Genomic DNA, 23,350 nt, shown 5'->3' with positions numbered 1-23,350 from the left:
TTTGTTGTCTTTAATGTCCTTGTTTTTATATTTTTCTTGTTTATTTGTATATTCCATGTATGTACGTTGAGAGCAATGTGAAAACCGGAGTCAAATTCCATGTATGGTACGCATACATGGCCAATAAAGCTGATTCTGGTTCTTAATTCTGCTATGACATTTGGTAAATTTGCCAGTATGCTGCAAATACAGTATACAGATTTGGATTGACTTTCACAAAATAATACATTCATGAAAAATGAAAAATGTAGAATCAGCTTTTTTGGAGCTTACGTGACACGACATGCAAAACAAGTTTTTTCATGCATTGGTCAATGTTGAGATATTGGCTCTTTTGCTTCCATGGAAAAAAAACATAGAAAATACACATTTAAGTGTTTATTTTACTACTTTGTGTCAGTAGGCTTCTCCTAAATATACAAAAAGGTAGCATTAGATGATGCCTTTTTGCATATTAAACCATAAACCTTCAGAAAACAATAATTGTCTTAATGTAAGTAATCAATTGGGGAAGTTTCATAGTGATATCTATTTGTTATTTTGTTTTAACCTTTTTACCTGTACTGTCTTGAAAATGTATTTCATTTTGCAATACAAAGGCCATTTTCTCAGAATTAGTACATTTTTTTCTCAGAATCTCCCCTTCAGTATACACCAAACTTCCCAGGTTCATTTCTATCTATATTCTGCCATTTTTGTTAATATAGCATTCATAGCCTGATTTATAGAACATTTTATTCCTAAAAACATGGCTAAAATTGTCTATGGCTGTTGTGGAAATGTATGCAAATTGGCGCCTATTACATACGATAATGCATCATTTGCATATTTAAACATACAAAGCCAGTAAACTTGTGTTATAAAAAATAAATGTCGTAATGCTAGTAAGCAACGTTTTTCAACATTTTACCCTTTTCAAATGTAGTGTCTCCCCTTAAGCCACATTAGGGACTAAAGTTCAGGATATGTTGGCTACTGTTTGTCAAATCTGTTTCTCACAAGTCCCCCTGCACTTTATTAATACCACTTCAACAGCTGTTTAGTTTAGTTTGGTCATACAGTTCCCCTTCAATCTTTTAGTCGTTTGTCTTACAACGTTAACAGATTTTCAATCTGGAATTGTGATTTAGAAAGGGTTAAAAAACAATATTGTGATGCGTGGTCAGTGAGGGTCCTCTCAGGTTGAGTAATATTGTGTGTGTGTGTGTGTCTTATTCAGGGTCATGATATGTCAGCTTAGATAAGAGGCTGAATGTGGATGCAATCAGTGAACCATTCATTGGTTAACCATTCAATGGTTGACCAATGAATGGTCACTGTTGTGCAGATGTCCTAGTGATGAACTCCTCCTACCCCACCATGTGCTCAAGGCCTTTATAAGTCGTACACAACCAACACTCTGGGTTCATTCCTCCTTCAGACATTGCATTCTGTATGATGATTGCACCTTCTCTGCGCAGAAAATAAACACATTAAAGACAAATTTCTTCTCTCAATGTTTCTTAATTTCAGTATCATAGGACTCACTCGGTACTATTAAATATTTTTTTCCACCACACCTCAGTAATAAACATATAATTGCATTTGCACATTCTCAACAATGTGAACACAAACTGAAAATGATAAACTTTGTAAAGGTAAACAGCAATCTATGTTGTATTGCAATAGATTGTGAAGGTGCAATTTGTAGTGGCCACTGAGTGTATGTAACATGCAAAATGTCCGTCTGTCATCTGACTTTCAGTCATTTTACTTTCTCACGGCCTACTAAATCAATCACTGTCCTCTTTCTGTGTGGAGGCACAACACTGTTTAATAAAGACAACTGGTTTGAGCTGCTATAATTCACTCTCCAACAGTCCTGTGGGCTTTGAACGATTCAGTCTTACTGGGAATCAGCATTAAAACATGACACAGATAAAAGCATCCACACCGTTTCATGAATAGTTTTAGGTAAACTAAATAATGTAAAATCCTGTTCACGATTTCGATATTCAATCAAACCATTATTAGTTAGATATTGTCTAAAAACTGGTATTTTCTGTTTCACATGTTTTCCTTCTGGAAATCTGCAGTTGATGGTGGGACTCTGCTGACCCCCACCCCCCTCCCTAATACTATAATCCAGATTTATGTCATAGATTCATCCGTACATTGCTACTCTGTGTTTTCTGTTCAGCATGTTTACATAGTTGCATAGTTTTTAATTGATATTCTTTTTTTTTTTTTAAATTTGGGCTAATCCTTCAGCATTTTCCTTCTGTCTGCCAGACACACACACACACACACACACACACACACACACACACACACACACACACACACACACACACACACACACACACACACACTATACCCTCTATGCTCTCCACTCTCAAACACAGAGGGATCAGGCCTTGATAAATTGTCTGAAAACATAAAGGTCTGTGCCTCCTGTGTACTTTGTCATCACACAGACAGGCACTCTCACTTGATATACAATTAGAGAAAGCATTTAACATGATTGAATTGTAATCCCCTATTGTGAGAGCCACGGGCTATTTTTAGGCCTATTTTTAGGAGAATATGACAGAGCTTTAGTCAGAGGGGTGATGGGAAAAGAAAAGGCTGCATTTTGTTTATGGAGCCCCTCCATAAAGCTGCTTGGCTGTATTTAGAGCAATGTGCCGAGGCTGTGACACGTATTAACCTCCGTGTATTTACAGTGGGTTTGTTTGTAGCCTGGTTTTTGTGCATAGATGTTTTCACACACCATACTTCAATGCATGTACCGCCAACTGGAGCATTTTTCAGCTTGTATATTTTTTATTTAGTTCAGACGGAAACTGGTAACACTGCTCACCAATTAATGTGAGTTTAAACGATTTGCCGACTGAATATTTACACGTTAGAAGTTTCTCATTTTACGCTTATAAACCTTCCAAAATTAAAAAATTCACAACACTCTAATCACAGTAAATGAAGGATTGACAGTTTAAGGATATACAGACACTTTTGTGAAGCCTTTAATGTGCAAAAGGTGCAAATTATTAGTGTTGGCAACTCTGATTTTCCCAGAGTTTCTCCCCTTCATTTTTCTCTCTGTAGAATTGAAATGACGTTTGAAAGAAAGTATACTTTATTGATCCGGCTCTTTTGTAATTCATATTCACACACACAGAGACAACCAGGATCTTTATGGAGAGATGTCAGAGCGAGTGGGCTGCCTCACAGGATGACAGTTGGGGGGCGGGGGGAGGTTGCCGCCTTGCTCAATGGTTTTTTCGGCAGTGCCATGGACGCAAACTAGCCACCGCTGCCCCAAGTCATCGTGAGGGTCTAAACAATATTTGGCTGCATAGCGTAACTTTGGGATAACTGGTTATCATCCGTCTAATACTAGACTTTTTAAATGTGTTTTTCTAAGCCTCCAGGCAGTTCTGTTAATAAATACAGATCACTGTGGTATGAAAGTTAATTAGCAGACAATAGAGGCTAAGTAATTAATCACAGTGAACATCACGTCTGCTTGTATTATTGCTGCAGGTGTGCTGTTGTTGCTTGTACGAGTAGATTGATGAAGGAAGTCTGCACTGTGTTACAATGTAACAATAACAAAATGGTATCTTTTGAAAATAGAAGCCAGAGTGATGTTCATCGATGTATTACCTAAATTATAAGTGTAAAATGAGATTTTCACAACGCAGTGACATGGATGGAAATGAATGGACTTCCTGAAAGGAAACCCCTATCAATAATAGAAATACTAATTAAGAAATACTCACATCCTTTGTTTAAATAAAGCACCAACACATCACTTAAAAAAACAAAAAAACATCATGACAAGTAACAGTCCAAATTTGGTTGTACAGTCAGAGTTCATCAGATGTGTAGATTACATAGAAGCGTTGTTTCATCAGCATTCTAATTAGGTTGATTAATTTTTGAAATATATTGCTTTAATTATCCTGAATCCGTCTCATATCTATTAAATGAAGCCATTAATATGCGAAATATTATCTGTTTGGTTGACATCAAAATCATTTTCACATTTCAACCACATTTTCACATTGATCATTTGATTTATCTCAGCTATGATGTCCCCAAGACTTGACTGAACTGATAACATCATCTGTGAGGTAGAATTACAGAGTATGAATTACTCCTCCCCCACTCAACAAACTTGCTGGATTTAATTTGGTTTATTTTCATTGTAGTTAAAAAAATAGTCTGTACAAACGGGAAATAAATCCCCAACTATAATCATGCCACACCGGGGCTCCCCGTAGCTCACCTGGTAGAGCGGGGCGCTATGTACTGAGTCTTCGCTACAACCTACAGAGTTGGAGCCCCCTCAGATTTATGTGACATGATAAATGAAGGAAGAGAAACAAGTTAGGGTTGTTTTCTTTGCTTTTTTCACTTTTCTCTAATCTTTCTTTTTTTGTCAAGTATTCAAGAATTTGGGGCTCAAACCATTATTTAAATGAAACCATGGGAGAAGTTTAGAGGGATAATGTCTCTAGTGGAACGGCCAGCAACTCTCACACAGGGCATGAGTTGGTCTAAATTTTAACAAGTTTACACCTTTTATGTAAAATCTCAATCTCATGAGTGTTTTCCTCTGAAATTCAATAGAGCAGAAGTAGCATAAAATGGAAAAACTCAAGTAAAGTACAAGTACCTCAAAATTAGTTCGACAGTACTTGAGTAAATACACCTTTCACCACTGCAGAACTATAATAGACAATTATATGCTTTTGGAAAATCTATTAAAGGGTGTTAACATGCAGATAATGACTACAAAGCACAGAGGTCAGCACTGCTATGGGGCCAAGTATCAGTGTGAAATTGTGGGGGAGAATGCATTAAAGCAGGAGAATAAATGAGGTGAAGCACTATAAGTGTAAAGCCCCGCAGGTATTAGAGGCCATCTTCTGCCTGCATGACGTCACACTGGGTCAAGGGGAGGAGACACACCGACCTGCTCCGTGAGGCGCCGCGTCCTCAGGAAGAATCCCAAAAGACACCCAATGACCACAGCCAGCACCGACATGATGAGGAGCCCATTCTGCTTGCAGACGTTCTTCACCCTCAGCCACACTGCGTCCAAAGCCATCGTGAGTCAGCTGTCCTGCGTCCTATTGGCAACCCATAAATGTTCCCAACCCAAAGCCTAAAATCCGGGTGCAATGATGAAAACGCGGGCAAAAAAAAAAGATGAAGAAAAACTCTGCCTTGTGAAATATCCAATCCTCTGTGATGTTTTAAAGAACCTCCGGCCTCAACATCCCTCTCGTCCTCTCGCTGCGGCGATCTGCACTGAGCTAAGAAGATCCACTCTCACTTTCCAGGCATCCCCTCCCACCCTGCTCCACCCATCAGCGGCCCTGTGTGAGCTGACCCGCCGCCAGGGGGGTGGAACAGCTGGCGACCATGTCCCCGGGGGTTAACATCACCAATCCTGTTAGTGTGCTGCTGTAATAAACAGGTCTGAGGCTGGATTAAAGATCCATGAACAATTTGACAAAGGTTAGCAGAGCGGAGTCATTTCGCTCAGTGACCACAGAACAATGTCTAAAAACACAGTACACAGTTAATGTTGTTGATGGATAAATCAGCAAAGCACTTTGTTCCTCATTGAGGTGCATTATACAGCCATTTGGCATATGACTAGATTTAAAAATCATTACTATATGTAGTACAGGTTGACTTAAGAGGTGACGTTGTCATTGTGTGTGTATTTTGATCCTCTTCAGCTGTTGCATAATAAATTAGACATTCTAATTTAATTTAACATGTTTTTATGAGACAGATTAACAAAAGTCAAAATTTAGATATTCTGCCTTTTTCCATTACATTTCCCATAATGCAACTCGTTAGCATGTCTTCTTTGGACCTTCACTCGCTGGAAAAGTCACGAACAGCATCTATTTAACTTCCCTTCCCCAGTTTGTGACGCCTGATGACATCGTTCGGGTTGATTTTCTCAGACCATATAAAATAATAAAAATAACTACAAATAACTGTCCCCATGAGGAATGAACTGAAAGCAGAGAAACAAAGAAACAAACTCCGGAATAAAAAGTGTTTAGTACAAAAAAACATGAACGCCCTAATCATTCAATTACATAATTAGGAATATTATTACAATCATTATCTCAGCTACAACAAGAATAACAATTATCCTCATTACTATTGTAATCATCATTATTATAAAATTATCATATCAATCTATACAAAGGCTGTTACCTCAGACGCCAGATCAATAGACGATGTGAAGAGAGGCAGCACCGATTGGTCCTCATTGGGCTCTTATCCAGTATTGCCCAAAGCAAGACACTTTGCTCCAGTTCATGTACTCTAATCCTGAGGATGACAGCTGTTATTTGGCTGCTTAACCTCTCCTCAATGAAAATACAGTTTAAATATTTTTATAATAATCATTTAATTTATCATTTATTAATTTAAATGTACCCCATAAGCCCCAAAACTCATTCATTCACTATTTGAAATCTGATATCTAACATGGAGTTTACTGTGTTCGAAATCAGGAAAAAACCTTATCGCAATATTTTTCTCCTTTCTGATTGTCAACCATCATCCGATCTCATCTGCAGATCATCTTCAGTGTCAAAAAAGTTTTCCTCATGTAAGTTTTTGTACTTTGAATATACATTTGAGGTATAACATTGACAATTTGTACCTAGCACAACCTTCCAGGTATCTTCACAGAAAAACGTGCTGTTAATGTAAATGTAACACAAATATATGCATTGACTTTGGCCTTGTCTGCTTTCACAGGAATTGGATGAAAATCTAAAGGGCTGATTTCATTCTTGGCTCATTTCTTTATTCATTATTTAAATTCCGAACACAATGACAAAATGTCAGAGCACGGTGGCTATGGAACAAGTGAACATTTCTGCTAGGACAAAACTTGCCATTGGTCTCTGAGGCTCCTACCTACATGGGGGCCTGTCTATTGTTCACACAACATAATATATTTTAACTAAATCATTCCTCTTTTGTTGCTAAAGGTTAAACGCAGATGCGAAAACAAAGTATTTAAACAACCTTGGAGCCAGGGTTCAAGACCACTTAAAGAACAGTTACCCTTACCGAAGTGGGTAATGGTGAGCAATGTTTTTGCCTTACCTACACCAACTGGATGTTTTGTTTGGCCTTTAGTACCATCATAGTTTAACTGCCCATCTTAGCACAATGTCCCTAATTTTGTCATTATGTTTCTGTGCTACTGCACTAGATGAGTTTGACAATAATAACACTCCACACCATCACATAAATGATTACCTGGTGTGTGTCTGCTCTCATGTCACCACCAAGAACCATATTGGTGATGAGTTAGCAGGCCGTTACGTTACAGACGGTGTGTTCACTGTGGCATTAGCGTCACCTATAATACGTTCTATTAGGTTGCACGCTCATTGGGGTGGGAAAGTGTTGGAAAGTTGGAACCGCATATGGAGTGAGGTGACAATGGCAGGCTGACAGAAATTGCAACTCGGCCTCCATGAAGTCTGTGAATAGCCCTCTCAGATTGTAAATGTGCAAAGCATTGGTGTTGCTATCGAGGGACTGTCCAGTCATCTGCAACGATTTGACAGAAAATAAATAACCTTTCTCAATATTGATCAGTTAATGAGCTGCTGTGGTACACAGAGGCCATTTGACCTTTTCTTGTCTTTCTTCCGACCTCCCGGCATATTCAGAATTTGGTATGAAAAATAGAAAAAACATTTTAATAAGGTTAATTAACTTTTTGCTCCCTCAAAATTATTTGAGCAGTTTCAAACTCATTCATAGTGGAAGTACAACTATTATTAATTGCTTGTATTCTACTTTTACATCTCTTCATATAAAAACATGGGCACGTTTTGAATGAGCTTTGTCCCAGCCCCATATATAGTATTATTTTTATGATAAATTAACTATTAACTAATATTTCCTGTGCACTATTTGGCATTTAGCCTATAATAGACTACAGTTTTCTAGAAAGTTATACAAGTAAGTTGACTTTACAAAGCCTTGCAGTGCTTTTGAAATCTGCCAACATGAAATTGCGAAACAACAGGTTAGAGCAGCGTTTTTAGTCCTTTACTTTTTATTTTCTCAACACCATTCATTTATTTTCCTCCTAGTACAGCGGATTAACTCACATATAATAACAATTGAGCATTTAATGAGAAAAGCATGACATTCCTAACATAGTTAGTCTAAACTATTGTATAAGCTTTATTTTCAGATGTGGATGACCTCTAAAGGTCATGAGAGGTATAAAAAACAAGATGGCCGCCAGTTCCTTGGTCATTCATTCAGGCATTCAAGCACTGGTTGGTATATGTTGTAGCGGAGCTGGCTGCTTTACAAATTCCTGCTTTTCTCATGAAAATGCACAATTGTTGTGGTTAAACTCTCGACTATTTAGATAGATGTGAATTTTCTGTCAGATGATTCTGACAACCGATCCTCCTGTTGCTGTCAAAATATATCCACCCTGCAAGAATTGCATATTGAGAGAGACCATTTGAATTCAGGGAATTCAATTTATGATACAGGCGAGCCTTTTGGTAAATTATAGATTCTTCTTTTATTTCAACCATGTGTATTGTTCTTATCCCCAATGAAGGTGCTCTGGCTGAAATGATAGGAATGTGTGTTGTAAAGGCTGTGCACACGGAGCTTGCAAAAATGTCCTAAACATGTAAAGGATCATAGCTTCTAATGTATGTTGGACGGACCAGATAAAAGGCCAGTTATCATGCCACATTCATCGCATTTTTATGAAAATTTCAAATCCATTAACGCGGCGCGTTTGACGCGTCAAAACGCCGAAACGCCCCAAACGCTGAAGTTGAAATATTTGAACTTCTGCGAAAAAATCGCGTGACGCTCCAGCGCGATAGCCAATCAGCGTTGAGTTGCTCTCTCCGTCATCAGTGAAGTCCTGCCGTTGCTAAATCAGAAAATAAATGCTGTAGCCGCTATGTTCACCCAGAGCTCTACGATACCTCATATCAGTAGAGACCGGACCAAACTATGTGTAGACATGTTTGTGTGTAAACCATATGGTACAAACAATGAATAGACGCTGCCGTATTTACGTCTATATGACGTTATCGTAATGTTAGCATAGCCTAGCACCGATCGATCCGAGCTTCATTGATAAAACAAGTACAAATCGGCATCATTACGTAGTTATTTCGGAGTCCCTTTTTGTCGGTTTATTGCCGTTAAATCACAGCCAAGTCAGTTTATAGTGTGTTCATACAGCTGTAGTAAACAGCCGACGTGTGGCTCGCTAGACACAGTGAGCTCGATGAAATCCACGGAGCTCCTCCGGACTATGTTATGAACCAGACATGACGGCGTTTAGTTCCCCGTGATATCTGGGACTTCCACAACACGTACTGAGCAGAAATAGAGGCTATTTTTCTACGGTTGATGGCGGACAGTTGAACAGCTTTCAGGCCGATAAGCCACGCCCCCTTTTTGGCGCGTCCAGCGCGTTGGACGCGATGGACGCGAATGAACACAAATAGTCCCCGGCGATGCCGGCGTTGCGTTTGGCGCGTTTGGCGTGATTCGCGACGCGTGAAACGCTTTTGGTGTGAACGCACCTTAAGCCAGCTGGCACTGAAGGTCACCTACCAGTCATGAACAAATTATCCTAATGCCAAAACAAAAGTGGTTAAACATAATTATAATAAGACATAAAAGAGGATCCAAAAAGGAAACTAGACTTGCATTTCAACTTGAAAATGGGTGGACAAAATAATTTCAAAGTACTTCAACAAAATAAGTAAATCTCTTAATCTCTGCGGCCCCCACTTAGTCTACTCCCTGTATGTGATTTGATAATTGGAGGGAAATTGGACACAGCCACTCAGCACTGTTTTGAATTGTTTTGAAGTGTAGGCCAATAATTCAGTCAATTTTGTTACTTTATTTCAGCAAAGCATATGTCAGAGAGAGAGAGAGAGAGAGAGAGAGGGGGGGAGGTAGAAGACATGCCCAGTGTGATCTCCATCCAATCAGTGACGTGACATATTGAGGTTGTAATCTATTCGCAATGCCCAGTATTTACCATTTGTACCACCTTCAAATTGTGCGACTGTTTATCCAGAAAGTCCTGCAGCTGTGTCTAATGAGGATAACTCATGCCGTCCAATGACTGTCCGTATTTAAAGGATCACCTTCCTCTGCTGCGTGGTAGGGAAGTGGCGTGCATGAGGGCTTTACACGTCAGATGGGTTTCATTCTGTAATGTATGTATGAATGCCTTTTTGAGAATAGCCAGGGGATTAGCAGCAATGCATTTGACTGGACTTATGTCATACATATGCACAGTAAATGTCAGTTTACTGGAATCCAGGCTTGTCACATGAGATACATTACATTTTCTCTCCTTTGTTGTCACAGCTGTCCTGCACTTCTGGTCTGTGGCAAGGTACTGTGTTGTTGGTCTTTGATTAAATACAAAGAGGGGTTTTCCAACCCTCATTATCTCTGCCAGGCATATGTATCTATGGTTGTACCACTATCGCTTAGCAAATTATAATTTCCTGAACCGAGTGCTGACAATATGACTATTTGTTAGCAGCCGTGGGCAGCAGAGTCCTGCACACAGACTATACAGGCTATAAGAAGTTAATGTAGTCACTGTGACATCACTCATTAGTTTGTGGACTGCCGTTTTGAAACCTCAAGTTCAGCATTTTAGCCAATCGCCATCTTGTTTAGTTTTCTTGCAATTAAAAACACGAGAGGGTGGAGCTAAGTACAACCAAGTGCAGAATAAGACCTTTTAAGGCGACCAAAAAGGTCACAATTAACTTTCATGAACTGAAAACTCATTGTGAAAGGGTTAAAGCTAACAGGCCTAATGCAGCTAACAGAGCTAAACACACAGCAGGACTGACATTCTGTTCAGAGGAAGCATTTAACAGTCAACACAAAGCTTTACACGGTGAACTGCAGACAGCTGGATTGGTTTAAATGAGAGCGCATCTGTTGCGTGAGACATGTGAGTGAAAAAGAAAGAACTGCTGTTGCTGGCAAGCTAACGGGTTACGTTCTGTTTACATGCTAGAACTAGTCAGTCATGTTTTTTTTCATGCAGCCTGCCAAAAACCCTGAATAACAATAGGAGTTTGGTTTGTTCCAGAGCAGAACGGATAAAGTATGGGAGCTTTATATTACATTTGTAGGTGAATGTTGGATATTATACCTTTTACCTAATGGTATATCTCATATCCCATACTATATCATGATTACTGTATTACACTATCTTATGTTAATATGGTACTGATTATTGCACCATATTCTATATTATATTCATATTATATTAATATAGACAAATGCTAAGTGTCATTACTTAATCATATCAGTCCGGTGTAAACTGACGTTTTGCTGACTGCTGCTTTATATTAAATCACTACTGTCAGTTTACCTTGTTGTTTTGTTTCTATATGCTCTTTTTATTCTTACTTTACTTTTGTATATACCTCGTATCATTTCTTTCTTTTACTTTCTCTATGTATCTGGACAATTGTTTTTCTTTGAGCTGCGGCAACAACCAAATCTCCATTCTGGAGACCATGAAAGATGTATCTTAGTTCTTGGTGTTGGGCAGGTGTTAGGCAGCTTTAGCTGTTAGGTATATTATTGAGATTTGAGACTTATGTTGCATGTTCCTCTTTATCAACTGCTATAGAGCTCACAAGTGACGCAGTCTCGCTGCGTGTTTGCACATGTCCAGCGCTGGACCGTTCTGTTGGCTGCACAGATTTTATTTTATTTATTTATTTCACCCAGAGAGGAGTTTTAATCTTTCGCTAGCCCAAAGCCCGAGTGATTCAGGTCGCTTTGTCCTTCACAGTCTGTCCTCAGGACGAGACCATGTGTGTCACACAGATTCCGTTTGTCAATCGAATGTTTCGTCCTTCTTCAGCAGTGCGTTGCTCCCATTAAGGACTCTAACGCTCACGCCCTCCTAATAACACACATGCTCTTTGCACCCTCCTCACATTCACTTGTGTTACATGTGGAAGAATCATGAATGGAGGCCTGTGCTGTGGCGTGTTGCCTGTGCGCTAGGGGAGAGCTGCATATGTGTGAGTAAAGTATGTGCTTGTGCTGCGATCACATGTTTTGCCAGACTCTATGGTCAGTAATCCCTCTCTTTTGCCAATATTTCCACTCTATCTGGTTTCATCAGGCAGGGATTACACCGGATTAGACAACCTCCCAGAAGCTGACATGCATTCATTCATTAAAAACCCAAATGCAGTTGCTCACACGCCTCCAATTCAGCAAAATGCACCAATTAGACCTAGAGCAAGGACATATATATATATACATGTATATATGATCCAGTTGTTAGAATGGCTTCATCACATGTATTTACCGTTGCCAAGATCGTGTGCTATGGGATTATGTAATGCACTGGCGATGACAGCGTGGGGACCCTGATGTCATCAGGGTGGGAGTGGTATTGAGGTTGCGGTTCAGCAACCTTAGCTTGCCCTTTACCTCGGAGCAGCGGGCAATCAGTCCGAGCGTGATCCTCTGGCGGCCTGCTTCTCTCTGCAGATATAAAGAACTGACGCTGGCAGGCAAGCCTATTTAAAAAAGATTACAGTCAGCTGACATTGCAACATTGTAAACAATATGATCGTATAAAAATACATTTTAGAATAATCTGACTGACGATTGACAAGTTCTTTTTTCCCATCCCTCCAAAGATGCACTTTATGCTTTCATTGACTAAATGTCTTGCAAACAAGCTTAGTAAGAGTGTTTGAATGTACATGTATGTGTATATATATTTAATTGTTTTATATGAGAGACTGAACCAGTTTTGATGCAATCTGGACTCAACCAGGTTGTTTTGTTTTTCCGCACAAAGCCAGGCTCTCATTGTGCTCTGCAAAGGCTCATGAAGCATCTGCTTGGGACAGATGTCATTTCAAGTAAGCTGCACAAAAAAATGATTGACAGGCCTCTGCTTCAATCAGAACAACACAAACACCTACTGACGGCTGACTGGGTAAATGCACCCCTCGCTGGACTGGGATTGGTTATAGAACAAAGATTCCATTGTTTGTCAATTTCTGTAAAATAAATTATCAAAGAAATTCAACTTGGCATGGTAACTGTATTACACTGCATAAAAGATATTTTTGAGTTAACTCTACTTCAAGCCATGGTTGTGCTGTTTCCATAGAAGTGCAGGACTTATAGGACTTATATATATTGCAGTGAAATCAAGGCTACAGAGAGAACAATGTGATGGGAGTGAAAAACACCCTGAAACCGCTTGGCATTCAGAGGGTTAATGGTGAATGCAATAAGGCCAGATTGAAACATGTCAATATTTCATTTTTTCTAAATGACCAGAATGCAAGACATCCACTTCGAACCCCTCAATGCGAGTTACAGTGACTACAGTGACAACAGCAGCACGGACTAAAGGTCAAAACAGCACAACCAGCAGCATCATCATCCCTCCATCCCCTCTGATGGTGTCAGAGCCAGACCAGTGATGTAGGACATTTGCCCTTTAGGTTTGATGCCCCCATCAGGCTGATCAGTGTTACTGCTGAAATTCCACAACACATCATCATCATCCCTCCAGTGGTCCAATACTAAGGTTTCTGCAGGCAAAATCATTTGTGACATTAAGTATTTTTTCAGCAAAAATACGAATAATATTGTGTAAAATGGACTTTAACAAGTAAAAGTCCTGGATTCGAAGAATTACTTGAATAAAAATACAGAAGTATCATCGCTTAAAAATGTATTTACATTTTTAGGTTGAAGTCCCCAGTGAATTAATGTGTGGGAAAATTACTTTTTCTTTTAATTAAAGAATCCATTTCTTTTGTATACTTGCAGTTCCAGACGAGTTCTTCACAGAAGTTGTTTATTTTGCTGTTAGGAAAACGGGAAACGTTGATGTGTTCTCTCTGGCTGGAATTTCTTCAGCAATTTCACATGTAATCATATTTTTACTTTTTAAAATCAATTGATCATTTCAATGAAACCTTGAGTAATTGCTTTAAGTATAGCAACGGTAAACGTATGTAGATCGCCCGTTTCACCACAGGACTTATACCTGATACTTAAATGAATTGTTTGTGTCCGGTTGTTAACCATGTGTTTGTTATGGTTTAAAACTTTAACCGTTTGGTCCAGAAGAAAATACGTTTTCCTCGAAACGTAATTGCGAGTGCAGTTTAGTTGTATGTAAACCAAAGTTTTGGGACACGGTTTCAGAAACCAAGGGTCAGGCCCTATTATTGTTTCATGAAAAACCTGCTACGTGCAACAATCCGATTGAAACCAGGATACTGTGGCATATAAACACCTTATCCTGGGTTCTGAACACTCTTTGTATAAAACAAAACTTCTGAACTGATATTTCATTTAATATATGTGAAGGGAGTTTTAAAAAAATGTTTAAAAGTCAAAGCTCATTTTCATCTTAGTCTTAATGGCTGAAGGATTTACTTGGAAATGGACATATGTTTTTATCCCTTTTCTTCCCAGGTCATTGCAGTTAGCTTGATGGAACAGTTTCCCTCTGGAATGAAAGGTGCGTTACCTCAATGACCATTGTTACTCACTAGGGAAGGTTCAGTGAGTCCATCCAATATGGAAGGCATGCACACAGCAAAATCAAACTTTGAGCGCATCAGTGGGCTCTGAGTCGCCTGTAATTTGTTTGATTTGTGTAAATACCATATCCTCCCGGGTAACAGGAACCGTCTTTATCATGTTCCTCTAAAAAACGCAAGATGCAAGATGCACGGTACCCGGGCTTTTGACTACCAAATGTATGTGCTTCAAAATTCAAAAATTCAATTCAATTCAATTTATTTTGTACAGCCCAAAGTCACAAATCACAAATTTGCTTCAGAGGGGTTTACAATCTGTACACATGCAACATCCTCTGTTCCGGGACCCTCACATCGGAACAGGAAAAACTCCAATAGATGTCATGTGTACAGAACATAACAGAATTGCAACACATTCAATACTGACAGAAATTATTCATATAATGAGAGTAGTAAGCATAATAATGATGAATGAATGAAAAAATGTAAACTAATAATAACAGGAGTGGATATAGTAGAATAACAATGATTACAAAAGCAGTAATGGTATCGGCAATAGCAAGCAATGCGACTACTGATAATAACGAAAGTAGCAGTGGGTGTCGGGCACAACAGGAGGCAAGACCATGGCCCAGATATAACCACGATCCATGGAAACCTGCGAGGCGAGAAAGCACAAAGACTCCGGGGAAGAAGCACTGTCAGTAATGAGCGTTAATGGGCTCCTTCAGATATGATGGTGTCGGACCAATTAAGGCTTTGTAGGTGAGGAGAAGGATTTTAAATGATATTCTTGATTTTAGTGGGAGCCAGTGCAGAGAAGCTAATAATATGGTAAATGAAATAATGATATATACTACTTATCAAAAGCAGTGACAGACTGACACCCTTTATAAAGGAGTAACTAATAGCTTTATCCAATGGTAAATAATTCATTTACGTATGCTATATAGACGGTTTACCCATTCACAAACGATGATACATGCTGCAGGGGAGTAGAAAACGTATAGCTTGTTTGGACAATTTCAGTTTTTAGTTGCTGGAAACCAATACCAATTGCTGTTTAGAGGTAAATTGGCAGTCATCCACCACGATGTGATATAAGTGTCATATTTGCCTACCAACATGACACCTGGAGTTAAAGTGTGAAATGGCAGCTAGAAGCAGTGATAACGCTCTCCCAGACTACGCTAAGCTAATTGAGTGTGCCATGTTGCACTGCCATGTTTCTACAGTAGCCCAGAGCGGACAAACCAAACACGCCTTTCGCGTTTTTAATGTAACCTGAAGGCCACCGTTGCTCTCTTGGATGCAAATTTGATGTTAAAATGCTAATGTTTGTCAATGTCTATAATAGAGTGATGAAAAAGGCATGTATCTTCAAGTCATACCTGAAGATTTCACAACGCAATGTTGGCGCCAAACCTCATATCAGATGACTGTAGAGTAAACTGCAAAGGTAAAGCTTCCCGAACAGACTCAAGACAGGATTTAATGAGGCTCCTATCCAGACCCTCACATTGTTCTGTACCACCCTCACAGATGTATTCTGTTATAAAAGACTTGTCAGAAAAGACGGAATGCCTGAATGTGGATGCTGCCAGTGGCCTTGAGAGCTCAAACACTGCAAATACAGAAAACACAGAAAACACAACCAAATGCAGAAACGGGCTGCTGTTTGAATGGGGACACTAAAAGGTGATGCACACGTCTGGAACACACTTGTTATTGCCATTTGATGGGAAATTAGCAAACACATTTTTTGGTTTATTTAAACATTAAACATTGTCATCGCACGATTCAGATGTTTTTGCAGATAGTCTGTTAAGGCTAGCGTTAGCCTTTTGCTTATTATTAGCCAGCCAATTCAAATAATCTGACAAAATACACCCAAGTGAAACAGGCTAACGTTATGTTAGCTGGCTATAGTTACTTTCAGAAATGTCACCTAAATTCAAGGATGAAAATTAATTGCACCTTGTTTAATAAATGGTTTAAAACAAGTCAAAATAAGTTGCAGTTTGACGGCATTAATAATATTTAAAAACGTTATATATTTGTTTTGTTTTTCCACCCTGCCGTTTGTTTTTGTCCGTGCCATCAAGGTGTTATTTGTCTGCCATTTGCCTGATTCTTTGTAAATTACTGTTAGGTTGGTTTCATACTTAGTACAAAAAAATCTTTGCCCTATAATTAATCAACCACAATGAGGTACGAGTGGTAAGTGCTCATAAGAAGCACTGCTCACTACAATAAAGGGGGCCTAATGTATCAAAAACGATCACTGCTCTCTTAATCAATGCTCAATCTTTTAATCATTACTACATTTACTATGTCATTCAGATTCAGATTCAACTTTATTGTCATTGCACAGAGTACTACGACAACGAAATGCAGTTTTAGCATCTAACCAGAAGTGCAATTCATTCATTATGAATGCTGGCTATTTTTTGTGGTTTCATTAACCACAAATTATTTTTGCATCCATGCATGATGTTACCGAGGACGCAGACAAGTGAAGTATGCATGATTATTCTTAACTGATGCTAATTGATGCGTGCAGATGTGTAGCTTCATGTTCTTATATGACTGATATTTATTATGGTGTTTCTTAATTATTTGGGAAGGTGGTCCTATGATTTGTTTTCAACAATCCAAATTGGGACTTAAGTTGCAAAAGGTTTGGAACCCCTGGTCTATGGCTTTCTTTCGGTAACACTCATTGACTTCTTACTTTATCACTAAACATTTATTGTAGGCCTTTATGCTCTATTAACATATTACTAATGTTAGCATGCAGGAGTCAGAGAGAGGGAGAGAGAGAGAGACGGTCTGCACCTCCACCCTTTCTGGAGCCTGCAGCTCCACGCGGATCAGACTTGGAGATGGAGACAGGGAGATGTGCAGGCTTGAGCTCGCGTTTTAAGGTTCCGCCACAGCGCACCCGGTTGTCCACGTGCGCTACTATGGCTGATATGAGCTCGGACTGCGAAAGTTACTACGGCAAGGAAAACGTGTTCGTGGAGGGCTTCACGTGTCCGAAAGCGGACAGTGACACCACGGCACTTTTCTGCTGCGGGTTCAATGACTTGAAGTACTGCTGCGATGACCCAAACAGCTTTTTCCCTTACGAATATGGATACATGTGGTGGTTAAGGTAAGGGGTGATAAACGCAGACCAAAAAGGTGCCTCATTGAGTCTTTTTTGTTCCCCGTGTCAGAATGTGTAGTGGAGGTTGAATGTACCCGTTAACTTCTCATATGCTTTACATATTTTAATTAAGTGCACCAGGCATCGTGTCAGTGAAGGCAAACTGTAATTCTGCACAGAATCATTAATTGTGTTCAAGAATTCTAGAAATGTGGGTTTTTAAGGGTTTAAAACGTGCATGTGTGGGTTACTAAGAACGTAATGAAGCCAACCTGTTACTGGCATTTTGCTGCTTGTCTCCAGTTAGGCTATTTGGCTGTCAAAAGAGACTATAGACTAATTAGGAATACGTTTGATGAAAAAACGACAACACTAATTGATGCTCATTAATGCATATCTGAAACACACCTTTGAGGACCACATCTATAAGTTACCTATCATTGCCTCTCATTCAGTAAATGACAACGATCTAGGGATGCAGTGATCCAACTTTTCCAATGTTGACTTTTTTTTTTCAGTATGTTCCACTGAAACAAGGTGTGAGGATATCATTTCTCAGTGCACTGCAAACAACATTTCACCTCCATTGTATTGTGTTGGGGAGATTCAATGGATTTTGCAAAAGCTGCATAAAATCCAAACTATCTGAGGTGCTAGAGAGCGCTACAGGTAAGTGAAGTAATTTAGTGCGAACTGAGCCTTTAAGTCATTATATCGAAAGGCTAAGTCCAAACTCACATGGTGAGGTATAGTAATGTAAAAAATCAGAGGGTTCATTCATATTTGATTCTACAAATCGATATAATTAATTGTAATTTCATCACAACGCAATGTAGCACGGTACTAACTCATCTCCGTTGGAGTTATGGGCGAGGGAAATTACTTGGCTCTGCATCATTATTTGTCGTTATGTGTGAGTATAGGAACATCTTTTACTGGGTGCTTTTCTCTCTCAGAGCACAGAATTGGCGTGTAGAACACATCACTCCAGCCTTCTGCTGCTCACATTTGAAGCACACTATATAACAAAAAACAGTACATATCTTTTTTGATCTTTACACTCTTCTTCCGTATTTCTTCCAGCTTGATCCATTATGTTCCAACTGGCTGAAGTATTCAGGCAGCCATGCTGTTTAAGTACTTGAATTGATTTGTTTAAACCAAATCACACTGTGGCTCCATGGCCCTTGCCTTCAGTGTATGAATGTGTGTGAATGTAGTGTTCAAGCACTTTGAGTGGTCGGAAGAATAGAAAAGTGCGATACAAGTACAGTCCATCTACCATCTCACTGCATGAGAGAATAGGCATGGAAGGGTTTACTCGAGCAGCATTGTGATTTTCAGAAAATCTCACATTCTGCCACCTGTGATTCAGTATGGTTTGTGTCACCACAATAAATGCACATTAACTGGGACCATGCAAAGGACAACACGCTATTTTCTCTGAATTTCATTTCAGAGCTACAAGAATTACATGAAATGTTCCTTACAGAGTGATCTACTCTATATATTTTGTTTATTTAAAATACATGCATCTTACTCCATTGTGTTTCACAAGATATTTGAGACAGTTTAATAAATTAATATAGATATTTATTTTTCGCCCATGCAATGGAGGGTGGACGAGCAGATGTTGCAGGTCCAACACATTAAAAATACTGCGTTTCTTTCTTTTCTTTTCTTTTTTACCAGACAGGTAGAATCATACAGTACATTTAAAGAAAAAGTTGATTCCCACATATAATAAAACAAAATATCTCTCAGTTTGACACAAAACAAAAAAGACAACTATAGAGCAACAAGTTTACACCCACAGCAGCTCTGTGAGGCTACCCATTGACATTTAGCATTGCTTTAAGCTAAATGCTATTGTCAGCATGCTAACATATGTACAATGACGATGCTAACGTGCTAATGTTTAGAAGGTACAATCTGTATACAGGAAGTGGACGTAGTCATCGTCACGTCACCCATTGGTTTGTGGACTGTCGTTTGAATCTTGAGTTTGGCGATTTTGCCGTTGCCATCTTGGATTACGGGCGTCGCCATGTTGTTTTTTTAGACTGCAGTGTGACGTTTTTCTTCCGACCGGTAGCTCTGTGTCACTGTCTCTGCGTCCCCCTGTCTTAGAGATAAAATAATACATGAATATATATAATGTATATATATATATATAATAACTTTTCAGGGAACACAGATATGTGGTAACTATTTTGAATGTGCTGAAAGTTTTGAACACAAACAGAATTCTTGCTTAAAAACATATCCAGGAGTTTATAAATTGATTAAAATGAATTAATGTGTCACTGATGTGAACAGATGCTTCATGCTTGTATTATATTTTCAGGGAATTTCTTCAAATTTGTTAGAAAAGTCTACTTGGACTTAAAGATGAACTGATTAGAATTTGGTGGTCAAGGTCACTGTGACCATAACTCAAGAATGGATATGCCAATCAAGACTAAGGATAAAGTGATGGATATGCACGGACTGTATCCTATTTCCTTTCTGTTGTACAACATGCTGAGAGCCATGAATTTACAATAGTCCTGCTGTGTCTTTGTTCTCTGTTTCACAGTTTCGGAGCTCTGGTGGGTCTCTCTGTAGCAGCTGTGGTTCTTCTCGCCTTCATCGTCACTCTGTGTGTCCTCTGCTATCTGTTCATCACCACCAAACCCAGAGGTCTGGACAATGGGCTGCCGCTCCGAGCACCAGGTACCGACTGCAGCTCCGTCTCTCGGTGGCGGGAAATTCTGCAAACGCGTCGATAAATTTCACTGAACCGTGTAGCCTGACATTTATTAATGGCCGACACGGAAGTTTTGAAAGGAATAAACTACCAGAATTTAGCAAGCTTGTTATTTTTGGTATCTTAAAACTGACTGCTCATACATTCAACACTCTTCGCGTGGTTAATGATTCATCTTCTTTGTTGTTGTTTATTTTGACAATAATGAGAAAACTATTGAATGAGCAGTCGATTCAAGCACAACACAAGATTTTCAGCTGCTGTTGAGTCACTTTTTGAGAACGTATCCTTCCTACTCCTGACTGAACACAGGTGATAGATGCCACAGGTGTCCACCAAGGACCTACTGTCCTTAAGATTTGTCTCAGCTGTTCAAACTGAATACGTTTTAGGAAACAACCAGTCTATATAGAGGCTGAGTTTTGCAGATAAAATAGATGGAAATTGTAGTTTGATTTTAAATATAATAAGAGTGTAATTTGTCATGTTGCTTCACAGCCTTGTTTAAATGCTAGTAATTACACTGAATCTGGGCTATTTGACCTTTTAATAAATCACATTTAAAAGCGCCGCACACCCCTGGTACACCCACACATGTATTTTCTCTCAAGTGGTCTAATTAGACCTCTCCTCAGGACCGTGTGGCTTGACTCACATCTCTCACTCTCCTTTCACAGCTGTTGTTGCTGGACACCTCACGACTGTATCAGTGTTATTGGCACGATGAGTCAGGTCATGTAAACTATGCCTTGAGTTATCAGAGTAACACAATTTATGTTGAATGAATCAGCTGTAATATGTTTTTGGACTAGACTGCCATGCAAACAAACACACTTGCAATGTTTCCATTCAAATATTGTTTAAGCTCATTTTCTCATTAGAAAAGCCAAATGGAAACAGCAAGATTCGATGAAGCGGAAAACTGTTCTTATGCACGCTTGAGGTGGTTTTTGCCTAAGTCGAAAAAGAATTGATGCGATAAATGGAATATTGAAACGTCTTCGTCTTCAGGCAGCATGAAACATGGTCAGTACTGGCTTTTCTCTCATAGATGGGCGGTATTTGTTCAGATGGCCAAGCCGACCTGTTTTGTTTGCGGTTCGCAACCTTTTCTACTCTGTTTGCTGGCGGATTACAGACATGCATAGCCTATAACACCAACCTCTAACCAAACTACACTGTAGCCGAGTTTAATCACTCCAACCCAGTTGATGGAAACGTACCGTATTCGCATTTTTTTGCGATATTTAAGAGGTTTGCTTAAAGTTGGCCTGACAATTCAATGGAAACATACCTAATCTAAACATTATTCAAAGATAGTACTAACGGGTTTACTTACTGGTGGTTTGCATAGTCGGTCTGGCTCTTCACACGCAAGTTTCTAAGTGAACTTTCTGTCTTCTAGGCTCTACATCGAGTCCACAAAGACCAGGACCGAGCCATTCCAGCGCCCCCGCCGGTCCTCAAGGCCTCAAGAAACACTTCCTGAGGGGCAGGCTGGACTGTGACAACCAGCCCCCGGAGCCTGACCGCCTTTTCCAACGTTGTTTCATGGCCACTGTGACATCTATCAAAGTCGAGGGTCCTGCATAGACTGGCGGACTATTTGACTTTTTGATTGTGTAGTTGCTAAAGAAATTGCTCAATGGCGCCCCTCAGAAACATTTTGTGTGCCCCCCCCCCCCTCCCCCTCGAACGTGACATGAAATCCATGCATTATATTTGAATCACCTGCTGTCCATTTCAACACATTCACATTCCATAGCCTACATTTAATACACTACTCGGCCACTGCGTCAAACAGTGCCCCACCCCCGAACAAGCATCTGTCAGGTAAGGAATGACAATTTGCAGAAAATTACTTGTTGCATGGCAACCAGTGGCATCTCACGAAAGTCACAGGAATTGACTGTGTCGGTCTTCAGAAATCCTGTGAAAAGTAGCGAGGGTGTAACACAGGCAAGCTATGTGGTATCCCACCAAATTGCCAAGAGTGGTGATGGAGAGCTGGTGAGGGACTGCTAGGTGAAAGAGGCCGACATACGCCGGCTCCCAAAATTGGCATGCAGTCATCAAAACTCTGAGAACCCCTGGTGAAATCACAAGAATTGAATACTGATCCTTTGAGATGCACGGTTTAGATCGGCTTTGGATTGATGAAATGTCCATAAAGTCCAGAGGCTGTTAGCAGCTGTTGGTCATGAATTTTATGTTTCTTAAAAACTGGAAACTACGTGCAGAATTCATCACTGAGATCCACCAAGAAATGAACTCAAAACACTCATTGAAGGATGATTAACCAAACAACATTTTAGCCTCAGACATGATTTTGTTGAACTTGAGAGACGGAGGGATTTTGGCAAAAAGCATAAATTAAGGGGAGTGTGCTTAAACTGTGCCGTGTGTTTGATTTCTTTGTGGTTTCTTGTTGTTTAACCCCCTGGAGTCAGTAATTAGGGGAGTGTGGATAACGGACGTTTTGTGATGGAAGTTTTGAGGTGTTGATTTTCACATTACTCGTCATGACACCTTTAATAACCCCAATGGGATATGGTTGGCAGGAGGCTTCAAAGTTCTGGGACAAATAAACATGGAGTTTGAAAGTTGGTTGTTTACAAGGCAGGAAGGGAAATGCTTATGGAGTGCATCATGGGAATTGCAGGCCTTCAGTGTTTTTTATGCCTCCATGCTGGCGATAGTCGGTCCATTCTTGTAAACGCGATATTTCAAGAATGCCAGGACTGTTCACTTGGACGCAAGGATGAATTGATTAGATTTTGGAGGTATAGGGTCAAGGTCACTGGTACCATACGTCCGTCCCATTCTTGG

At 39.6% G+C, this 23,350-nt stretch overlaps 2 protein-coding genes across 2 annotated transcripts in view; one reads left to right on the top strand and one right to left on the bottom strand.

The window, feature by feature from the left end:
• The window catches only part of slc1a7b (solute carrier family 1 member 7b), a gene marked incomplete at both ends in the record, with an annotated part of 36,502 nt that extends 31,404 nt beyond the window's left edge, over positions 1 to 5,098 (bottom strand). The window contains one exon of the mRNA XM_079157607.1: positions 4,964 to 5,098. Coding sequence (XP_079013733.1) covers positions 4,964 to 5,098 — 135 coding nt within the window. The remainder of the gene's footprint in view (positions 1 to 4,963) is intronic.
• Positions 5,099 to 17,596: 12,498 nt separating this feature from the next.
• LOC306694675 (protein shisa-like-2A) lies at positions 17,597 to 22,114 on the top strand (the record flags this gene model as incomplete). The annotated part of the gene is made up of 3 exons (XM_079157613.1): positions 17,597 to 17,778; positions 20,351 to 20,487; positions 21,927 to 22,114. 3 exons carry the CDS (start codon positions 17,597 to 17,599, stop codon positions 22,112 to 22,114), a joined length of 507 nt encoding a protein of 168 aa, XP_079013739.1.
• Between the last annotated feature and the right edge of the window lie 1,236 nt (positions 22,115 to 23,350).

The sequence above is a fragment of the Pholis gunnellus genome (genome assembly GCF_910591455.1).
Source record: "Pholis gunnellus genome assembly, chromosome: 4".
In the NCBI taxonomy this organism is placed as follows: Eukaryota; Metazoa; Chordata; class Actinopteri; order Perciformes; family Pholidae; genus Pholis; species Pholis gunnellus.
This window is presented reverse-complemented; position numbering and strand designations above follow the sequence as displayed.